This window comes from Globicephala melas, chromosome 1 (assembly GCF_963455315.2).
Source record: "Globicephala melas chromosome 1, mGloMel1.2, whole genome shotgun sequence".
NCBI classification, from domain to species: domain Eukaryota; kingdom Metazoa; phylum Chordata; class Mammalia; order Artiodactyla; family Delphinidae; genus Globicephala; species Globicephala melas.
Genome location: NC_083314.1, coordinates 4,448,734 through 4,459,338, shown reverse-complemented (window position 1 = coordinate 4,459,338; position 10,605 = coordinate 4,448,734). Strand labels below are relative to the sequence as shown.

General features: G+C 47.7%; 1 protein-coding gene across 1 annotated transcript; it reads left to right on the top strand.

The window, feature by feature from the left end:
* Positions 1–1,939: 1,939 nt before the first annotated feature.
* Positions 1,940–6,871, top strand: C1H1orf53 (chromosome 1 C1orf53 homolog). The gene is made up of 3 exons (XM_030884084.2): positions 1,940–2,225; positions 5,226–5,327; positions 6,620–6,871. Exons 1-3 carry the CDS (start codon positions 1,962–1,964, stop codon positions 6,689–6,691), a joined length of 438 nt encoding a protein of 145 aa, XP_030739944.1. The 5' UTR covers positions 1,940–1,961; the 3' UTR covers positions 6,692–6,871.
* The last annotated feature ends 3,734 nt before the right edge of the window (positions 6,872–10,605 follow it).

Here is a 10,605-nt window from a genome sequence, read left to right as displayed (position 1 = left end):
GTAATCCGAAAGCTATTTTTTTAACATCTCTTTTTCCAAGTACTGTTTTTAAATTTTAAAATAATTAGATTCACAAGAAGTTGCAAAGATAGTACAGCAGTTTCCCTTCACCCAGTTTCCCCCACTGGTTACATCTTATACACTTGTAACACAAATCAAAGCCAGGAATGTGACATTGGAACAAAGTACTCTAGTTCTACCTCTAAACACACGTGTAAACTTCTGACAGGACCAGAACACAGAACTATTCCATTATCACAAAGATCTCCCTTGCTCCTACCCCTTTATATTCACACCTGCCCCTCATCCACCAAAGCAAAAGCTGCACAAACTAGTGTTTACTCTTCCTAGATGACTATTATTTTCTATTTGAACCTGGTCTAGTCTATTTCATTTCTATAAAATTTGGTCTCCACCCTTTGAATTAATGTCATGAACTATTAATAGATCCTCATCCTCAGTTTTAAAAACAATGTAATCAACTGGAACTTCCAGACTTATTTCCCTTATTTGATAATTTGGTTTGACAAAAAAAACACAAAAAGCAAACACACACAACTGATTTATGGTGAATTCCTTTTTCTAATCACAGTTGCTCTTTCCATAGCTTTACTTAGGGTCCCTTCTCAGGCTTCCACGTTCTGAACTCTTCTCAGATCACTAAGCAGTCTCCAGAGCCTGATAACTAATTTATTATTCCAACACAAAGGAAACTGGTCTGCAAAACAGGATTCCGATTTATTAATTCACTATAAGATTCACTATAACAGACCAATAGGGTCGTTTCAATCAGCACCTACCAAGAGAATCCAGATATGATTATAGGTAAATGCAGATGCCAAAAAAGGGGTGGTGATGGTTCAGGGTCATCCTTCTCCTGCACCACTCAACAATCTACTCTTGTCCTCAGGGATCAATTCCTGCCCTCATTTTCTCAAAAAGTGAAGAACACTTACAAAACGGCTACTCTTCAAGCCTGAAACACAGGCTGAGGGCGGGAGTCAGGAGTGGTGTTAATTTAATTCTAACGCCTGAAGTTACCTCCTGGGCTTGTGCTAATTTTCTCAAATTTAATTTTGTGGAGGGTAGCAGAATAACTTTCATTTTTCGGACGGGAAATATAATTTTAGTTTGGATTTTGCAAATACTTTGCAACATGAAACCACCGCCCGTTCTTCCTTTTGGTCCTCATTTTAGTCTGGGTCAAAGAACCAGGCCGTGAGGGCTCCCCTTCCAGCTGCCCTCCAAGCACACATCACCTGTAGATACTCAGCCTTTTCTGGACGAGCCCAAGCGGGTTATACACAAACCTGGGATATTTTGATCACTTTCTGGCATCTTAGTTGTAGCGATTATGCTGAAAGATCCCAAGACTAGTTTGACACGAGAAAAAAGGTCCACATGTCACCTCAGAAGACCAATGGAACACCTAGAATGAAAGTCCAGAGAGTGGAAAAGTCACGTTCTTCCCCGTCGCCGCATCGTGTGGGATCCTCCTCAGCTGCCTAAGGTCCACTTTATCTGCCGGGCAGGGCCGGTGGGGCTGCGGAAGGCCGGGGTCCGGGTCCGGAGGGCGAGGGCGGGGTCGGGGGTCTGGGCTCGGAGGGCCAGGTCCAGGACCAGAGGGCGGGATCCGGGGTCAGGGGTCAAGGTCCGGAGCCGGAGAGCCAGGGCTGGGTCGGGGTCCAGGTCCGAGGGCAGGGATCTGAGGGCGGCGTCCGGGTCGGGGGTCGGAGGGCGGGATCCGAGTCCGGAGGCCGGGGCCCTGAGTCGGAGAGGGAGTCAGAATCCGGAGGGCCGAGGTCAGGAGGTGGGGGTCGGGGTCCAGGACCGGAGGGCGGGTCCGGGGTCGAGGGTCGGAGGGCGGGGTCCGGGGTGGCGGGTCTGGGCCCGGCCTGGCTCTGCGGGAGCAGTACGGACCGCCCCTTGGCCCCGGCGCCCCGCCTCCCAAGGCGGCAGCCATGGCGGCCTGGCGGGTCCCGGCGTCCGTGGGCGCTGCGCTCGGGAGGCAGCCGTCCGCCGCCCCGCCGCCAGAACCGCCCCGGGTCGGAGAAGGGTTCCGACAGCGCCTCAGCTTCACCCTCTGCTCCGCTTCGCAGGGAGACTGCGGCGGCTCTGGGCCCGACTCGCAGGGCGGGCCGGAGGGAGCAGCGAGGCGTCCGGCGAGCAAAGAGTTAACAGCGGCAGAGCGGAGGATCTCGGAGCTTCACGCCGCCGCCTGCGCGGTGAGGCCCCGCCCCGTCCCTCACGGGCACCCGGGTTGCTCCGCCCCTCCCCGCCCCGCCCGGACCGCAGCCCCAGGACCACGCGCTTGCGCAGTGAGGCCCCTCCTCCCCAGACACCCCGCCCCGCCCTCCGCGGCAGCCCCGCCCCCTGCAGCCCCGCCCTCCCCGGCCGCCTGGTGATAGGTGCGCCTGCGCGTCCCCGGTCTGGAGAGGGATTGCCGGAGGTCGGTGCAGTTCTGCCTCGGGCCTCTGACGGCGTGCAAGGTTACCGCTCAGAACTTTTTGCTTGATAACTGGCCACAATTTCCTATTCCGGGCAAAGAGTTATCGTGGATCTATCCTGAGTATGAGCGCGACTCCTTTCTGATCAGTGTCCGAGCTAAACTCCGGTCGCAGTCTAGGGCCTGTCATCACTGTCCTCTGTGTGTGTGTGTGTGTGTGTGTGTGTGTGTGTGTATGCGCGTGTGTGTTTGGGGTTGGGGGAGTGGTGTAAGGCATTGATAGAGGAGGTAGAGGAGCTGAGAAGTCACAGGGAAATATGTGTGTGTTTATCTGCAGTATCAAACACTGCCATCCAATGATTTCAATAATGAAAACATAAAACATGAACTTATTTTTAATTTATTTTAATTTTTGCTATCATCCTTTCGTCCTTTCCACCTATCGGAGCAGAGTTACAAAAGAAAGTATAAATAGGCCTTTACATTTTTACTAGACAATCTAGAGCTGTGTGTTCTTCTGGTTTGGGGATTTGACAATTGCTTGTTAGCACCAATATCAAAACTTATCACCTCCCTTAACGCTTTCTGACACAGACTACATACGTTCAAGGGTAGCATGTTTATATTTGTATCATCTTGAAAGAGCAAGTGAGTTCTGTGATAAATATATATAGAAAAGATACAAAAGTAGCCTGTTGAATACACTGCGGGTGACCAGCACTTGACATGACTAGTGTTATTTGATCTGGCCTGAACCAGGGGAGCAGAGAAGAAAACCTTGGAGGTTGCCTAAAGTTGACTTTTTTTTTTCCACGGTTAGTTAGTAGGCCCTGAGATCCACTTCTGTGTTGAAACTTTTGCACAAAGACTCTTTAGGAAACGACTGGCAGCTTTTGATGGTTCTTGTTTATACTCTTTTTAAAATAATGTGTAATTTGTTCCCGCACTTCACTATATAAATGTGGTAAATAGAAGCAAAAAGTATCATTCTCTATAGAGCAAACACCAGTGGCCTGGAACGACCAGCTCAATCGGCCCGGGAAGGGAAAGAAACTTTTTCTCACTCAAGGAATTCACACAGTTTCATCAGTGTCAGAATCGCAGGTTAAATGGCTGTCTAGGAGACCATAAGCAAACCCAATAATGAGCTTGTTGTTTTTGTTGTTCAACAAATCAGAGCCCCCTCACAGTGGTCCTTCTTCCACACCTGCAGGCAGGTAGCTCTCTCACGTGTGCTGACCTGCATCACTGGGCATCTTGTTCTCCAGTCAGACTGTCAACACTCTTGCCCTGCCTTTGTCTGTTGCCACCATGACCTGAGGCTCACTTACTGAGGACAAATTACGTTTGCGTGGGCAGCCATCAGAGTTTCCCCATTGACTTGGAGAGCAGGAGAGCAGCCCAGGCCCAGGAACAATCTGTGAGGCTCCCAGGTTCCAAAAGACCCCCAGCGATGAAAAGCAGAAAGAAGTCTGCTAACAGAGTTCCCAGCGTTCTTTTGCTTTTCTTCCAAGTCTTCCAACACGGACTTAGTAAATAAAGAAGCAAGGTCTTGACAATCGGTCGTTCTAAAGTAGGGTTCAGTGCCGCTGGTTTCATGTAATCTGCTTCTGCGGCCCCAAAGGATTCGGGAGGCCCCTTAGGCTGGCCTTGGGACTTGATGGCTGGATTTCTGCTGCCCTGGGCTCACTTTGCTGGAATGCCTTAGAGGAGGCCTAGGCTTGAACTCTAGTTGTCCTTTTACTCCACGCTTTATTCATGACGCATAGTTGATGAGAAGCTGAACCAGAACAAAATATTCAGCCGCTAAGGAAGACACTCTGAAGAAGTAGTTTGCCGCATACGCAAAAATACATGTAAGAAGATATTTAAGTGTCACGTGTATTTTAATGGAAAGGCTCTATGCAAGAGTGGTGCAGAGTTACTGCGTGGTAAAAGGGTTATAGAAAAAGCCCAGGAGACAGTTCCCCTTCAAAATCTCAAGGCTAAATAATGTCACTCATGTGGCCCAAATCCACAGAAGAGGTTGCATTATTTGTCTTCACACAACGTGCTTGGGACAGCTTTTTAAGACTATGTTTGAATGTAGATAGAGGATGCTTTCTTGACATCTGAAGTGCTGTAGTAAAAGCTGCTTTTGATCAAAGTCGTGAAGCAGTGAGTGTTAATATGTTAAAAATAATAGTTTTATTTTGCTTAAAAATGGCACTAACAACACTCCAAAAAAAAAAAGAAAACCGCAAAATATGCAGTGGAGTAGCAGACGATGAAGGTAAGGAAAAGTGTTAAATAATAGTAAAGGTAGTGCTTTTCTCTAAGGACTGTTGGTTTTGATTAGCACCTTTTCTGTAAGTTTAAATCATTATCCACATATTTTAAGTACTGAAATTGCAACTGCAACTTCTGAGTGAAAGTTCATTTTCAGCCTCTTAAGCTCTTAAAATCATTAAATCACCTGTTATTAAACTTGTTACCTAGAAACTGAATGAAAAATACCTGAGCAGCAGCTACATCGTTATTGGGTATAGAGGAGTTCTTGTTTTTCCATCAACTTCTCACTTTTCTCAAACTGTATATTTTCTCCTTATGTCACATAAAGTTGGATTGTGTATAATGTTGGAATGCATTCAGTCCTTAATTGCAAGTGCCACGAAAATGGCTGGGAAGAAGTTTAATATTGTTTGAAGAAAATGTTGCAGTATTTTATGAGTAGGAATGATGGTGAGGAGATACGATGAATACTGAGATGAATGAATTGTTTGATTTCACTACTCTTCAGGCTGGCCAGCTGAACTACGTGGACCCAGCTACCGGCTACATTGTGCTCACCCGGCTGGCCCACTTGCAGAGGGGCAGATGCTGCGGCTCTACCTGCAGACACGTGAGTACCAGTTCGGCAGGATGGCAGCAGTTTTCGGTGCTTCCGTGACTTCGTAAATACCTATTATTTGAAAAACAAGTCAAATAAAAATGCTAAATAGAACCTGGTGTGCACTTTTCACAAGCTGCTCTGGCCATGGACAATAAAGTCCTTAGGACCAACAGAGGACCTTTAAAGTTAATGGAATTTTGTAACGTTTCACCGTGAGCATCAGTTCCTTGAAACACTGTGTTTGGAAATTCATGGGAGTTCTTTATTACGAGGAAACTTTTCACAAGGTTTCAAATAAGTTGTGTTTACTAGGCAAGTAGAAAGAGGGCAGGAAAAGAAATCCGGAATATTGCAAACTAGATCCCAGGAAGAAGCATTTATTTTTCATTTTTAGCTGAATAAATAGATACTTGCCTAACATTGACAGGTAGGTTTTTTATAATGATAATGATTTCCTCCCTCCGTGTCCCTCCCTTCCTTTCCTCCTTCTCCATTATTATTACTATTATTATTATTACTACTACTCCCCCTCCCCTCCGCTTTCTTCTCCTTCTCTCCCCCCCACCCCCTGCCCATTCTTTCTGTGGTTGTTTTCTACTGTGTCTTTAAAATAACCATGAAACTTGCTACTCCAAACTTAGTGCTGTACGTTTCCTAAAATGTATATTTCAGCAGCCATATATCTCTATGCTCACTGATTAAAATGAACTAACTATGTAATACTTCCCTACTTTGAACAAAAAATAAATGGGAATGGGTTCTTCCCTCTAACTTTTTAAAAGCTACTACTAGTAAGGTAAATTGTTATACAGTTAAGATTATAAACAGATAAGCTCTGTTTATAGTCCACTTTGACTGTATGTTTGGGGGGCAAGAAGGAGTTATTTCCTCTAAGCGACCTACTTTCTAATCAAGGAATTGACATTAAATGCTTGTATTAACAGTAGCCAGTATTGAAAAATTAAGCCTTCACTTTTATGGATGTTCCTACCTGTGCCATTAGCTGTTTCTAATCAAACCCATAAGAGCTCTGCCTGAATTGAGGACTGGAGAATTTTTTAAGGGTGAGGTTTTGACAGTAAAATTCTTGAAGTTGGAAGGATGCATTTAGGAAGTGATTCTTGGACCCTAATTAGAACCATTTGCCAGATGTTGCCATCGTTCTCCTCTTAGTCTATAGGAGGTAGAAAAAATAATCTATAGAACGTTACTAGCAGTCTCTTTTTTTCACCATGAAAAGTGTACTTCTTCGAGATGACTGTTAAATAATTCAACAGTAACTTGTTTTATTACTTTTGCAGTGTCCATATGGTCACGTCAATGTCAAAGATCCATCCAAAAAGAAGCGATTCAATTCACACTTTTATGTTTGAGAAGAATTTCATTGCTGTTCTCCATCTAATTGAGCCTTATTAAAAAAATAAATAAAACCGTAATCCAGAATTGCTTTCTGTGCTGTTAGTACTTGGGCACTAGTTTAATCTTAAACTTAAGCATATATTAATCTTAAACATGTATTAAAAGAACATCAGTAAAATGAAAAAGCTAGCAAATGTTTGTGTGTTTCTTTTCTGAATATAAATTTATTTATTTATTTATGTTTGGCTGCTTTGGGTCTTCGTTGCTGCACGTGGGCTTTCTCTAGTTGCAACGAGGGAGGGCTACTCTTCGTTGTGGTGCCTGGGCTACTCATTGTGGTGGCTTCTCTTGTTGTGGAGCGCGGGCTCTAGGCGCGTGGGCTTCGGTAATTGCAACGCGCGTGCTCAGTAGTTGTGGCACACAGGCTCCGTGGCACGTGGGATGTGGGATCTTCCCCGAGCAGGGCTCGAACGCATGTCCCCTGCATTAGCAGGAGGATTCTTAACCACTGTACCACCAGGGAAGTCTCTGTTTGTGTGTATCTGAAGTGGCACATTGATGATTATTTTCCTTTCTTTTTGCTTCATTATTAGACGTATGTCGAAGAAAGAAAATAATGACTGTTCCATTAACTAAATAGCAGCAATTGGGTCACATTAGTAGCTCTTGATTTTTTTTTTTTATAGCCTCAGTTCTACTGTTTTCTCCTCAGTGTTAGCAACCCAAGGGAGGTTGCTGGCAAACAGAAGAGTTTGAATACATTCTTCCTTTTATTTATATCTTGAGCTATAAGGAGATTGATATAATGCTATATCTTGCAGCATATGAGTATCCAAGAAGGGCCGTTCTGCGGCGAGAAATGCTCTCATCTTCCATCTGTTCTCCTAATAAAACCTTTAAATCATTCTGACTTGGGGGTCAGGCTGCTTAAGATGCTTCGATTAAACCATTCTTTTTTTCTCTCCCCCCCCCCATTTTATTCCTCCATCTCTGACGGCACTTTGCAGGCTCATCTGTCTTAGGATGTTTTATTAGCTTTACACCTATTTCATTCACTGCTGCGAAGACCCTGGGCTTCAGTCTCCAACCCAGGTTCTGGGTCCCCTCCCCATGCCTCCTTTTCTGTTTCCCTCTGAGGATAGCAGCCCCCAGGAAGCCTTTTCCTTGCAGGGGAAAGCTGGTCAGTGAAATGGAAGGCTGGCTTTACCCAGAGCTGACCCTCAGCTTTTTCTCCCGGCAGAATCTGAATGGTTCTCCAACATCTCAGAGGTCTGCCTTTGTCTCTGCCCGTGGCCCTCAATGAAGGTTTTTTCTAAAGCTTTCTAAACATCTTAAGCAGCAAAAAGACTCTGGTGCCTTCTCCCATATTTGATTCAAAACAAAACACCTTCTAAACTGTAAAATGAGTGAAAAGAAGCCCATTAAGTCTCTAATGTGCCACGTGTTCATTTTATGTCAAATAGTAAGTCGTTTCCCAAAACTGTCGGCGGTTTTGGTGTCCCAGTGTTTCTGATGTTCCTGACTGTGGGTCCCTCAGCAGCACTGCCCCGGGGCCCTCCTTGGACGTAAAGAGCAGTGTCTGTGGCCTGGTGTTGCCCTCTCCAGGAACTATTTGGAGGAGAACAGGAGAAGGGATCAGCATTGTGACAGAGGAGGCAGTCAGTCTTTCCAGAAAGGTTTATGGACTCCTGGGGGCCACTTTCCTTTCCACTCTTAGGTCAACGAGCAGCCAGCTAGCTCCACGTTTCCCACTAGACTTGAAGATTACCACAGACATCTTCTGGGTGGGAGCTGTATGGGGCGTTCTTCAGCAGTCCCAAGAGGAAGACCAGAAGGAAATGGAGTGGAGAAGGCCAACTTTCTGGAGACACAAGAGGAGGAGGAAAGCAAAGAGAAGAGTTCTATTTGCTTTTTGCAAGTTCACTTTGAGGCTCCCCCCCAGTCCCCGCCCCCTCCTAAGGCAGTGTTTTGAGAAAGCCCCTTGGCAGATGGGAATAAGGTAAGGGATGCCTCCCTCCTAGAGGCAGCTCTTTCCTTCTCCCAGTGCAGCTCCTGCAGTGCCGAACTGGCCTAAGACGGGAGGACCCTTGCGTGGGACTTTGTGACTCTTCCTGGCAGAACTTCTAGGCTTCCTGGCGACAACAGCCGAGGAGCCGCCGCTGGGGTGTGGGCAGGGAGGGGGACGCTCTTACTCTTTCCTGCCTCTGGAGCCGGGGAGCCGAGGTCTGAAGTTCTCGGCCGCGGTTCTGGGTAGATGCTCGTGAACCACACGTCGGGGATGGCAGTGGTGGGTGCTCCCACATTACACACAATACGGCCACATAAATGGGCCTCGCTGCAAGAACTTCAGGTTCTATTGTATTCGCACCTTGTAAAGTAAAAAGTCAGGTTTCTTACTGGGTGGGTGTGTGTACAAATACCGAGAAATAGACTTCCCAGTTTAAATCAACTCCGCTGCTACTCCACTTTTAAGGTTTTTGCAGAGTCCTGCCGCCGCAAGGCAGGCACCATAAATCAAGGGAGATTGATTTCTAGATTGTTTCTAATACTGAAAGACCCAAGGGAAAGCTGGGGGGTCTTGTGCGGTGTTTAGCGGGGTGGAGGGCGGGGATACGTTCCTGCCGTGGTCGTTCTTCCTTTCGCGGGGAAGGCCCTGCCCTGGGCCATCCTCCCAGCAGGTGGATTACGTGCACATTCCCCCCTCTTCCAAAAGCCACACCGACCCCATCGATTTTGCAGAGCAAGGAAGGGAAGGGCTTTCCCGCCCCCCCAGTGCAACCTGGAGCTCCCACACCGGTGTGGGTGTCTTTGGACCAGAAGGGCCTGGAGAAGGGGGAATGCTCCCCGGACGCGGCGCGGGTCTTTGTTCCCGGCAGGGCGCCGTGTCCTAAGGCGACCGCAAGTCTTTCCCGCGCGCCCGGATCCACCGCCGGAGGCCAGCGGGGTCTCCAGACAAGGCTGGGGAAGGGGGCCCACGACCTGGCAAACGGCCATCGGCATGTCGCCTTCCCCTGAGCACTTTGAGGCCTCACGGTCCCCGCCTTTCCCCGAAGGAGCCCCCTCCCCCCACCTGCCCACTGCCTGTCAACACCTGCCTTTTCATTTTCTTTACATTCGAGCGAAGTCTTGAGTTGTGGACGGGACGTCTGACCGTGAAGGAGGATTAAAACTCGGTGCTCTTTTAAACTACCCTGCAACAATTAAAAGGTACTTCTGGGTGCCAGAAGTATCCCCTCCCTCAGGAAAAAAAGAAAGATGTTTAAGTGTGTGTGTGTGTGTGTGTGGTGGGTGTGTGTGTGTTGGCACCCTCTTGCGCGCCTCTGGAGAGCTCGATCTCTGAGAAAATGTCGTGGAAGAACTCGCAACTGACTCTTGCCCACCCAGGCCCGCGGGATGCCCTGCAGAGCGCCCAAGCCCCACACTGGCTGATCCTCGCCCCTACAAACGGTTTCCAGGTCGGGCTCCTGGCCCAGAACCTCCAGACTTACGCCCCACCATCCTCCTGAGACCGTGGGTGTAAAAGAGAGTAAAAACTCAGAATCATGGGCTCTGGGAGGATTGGAAGATTTCTGGCGATAGCATCTTCCCGTCCGAAATTTGTATTCTGAAGTGTGAGCTTCTGTGTGCGCTTCAGTGCGCGCACGCGCACCTCTGCCTCTCTCTCTCTCTCTCTCTCTCTGTGTGTGTGTGTGTGTGTGTGTGTGTGTGTAGAATGCATGTTTTTATCAAATACCTAAAACGGTTCGTGACCCCAAAGAGGATTAAACCCACTGCTTTGGACACAGATGAGCGGGAGCAACTGAAGATCTTCGGGTCGGTGTCGCCGTCCATCCATTCGACGGCCTAGGCAGCAAGCGGAGGAGCTGAACCTGGGAGGCTTGTCCGCTCCCTGGCTGGGAACACGAACCGAGATAGGGGGGATTCTCGA

What these genes read in the sequence shown, in the direction of transcription:
- C1H1orf53 (XM_030884084.2), top strand. Translation starts at nt 1,962, where the DNA reads ATGGCGGCCTGGCGGGTCCCGGCGTCCGTGGGCGCTGCGCTCGGGAGG. An exon ending in TTCACGCCGCCGCCTGCGCG is followed by an intron (nt 2,226 to 5,225) that starts GTGAGGCCCCGC and finishes ACTACTCTTCAG; the next exon opens with GCTGGCCAGCTGAACTACGT. An exon ending in GCGGCTCTACCTGCAGACAC is followed by an intron (nt 5,328 to 6,619) that starts GTGAGTACCAGT and finishes TTACTTTTGCAG; the next exon opens with TGTCCATATGGTCACGTCAA.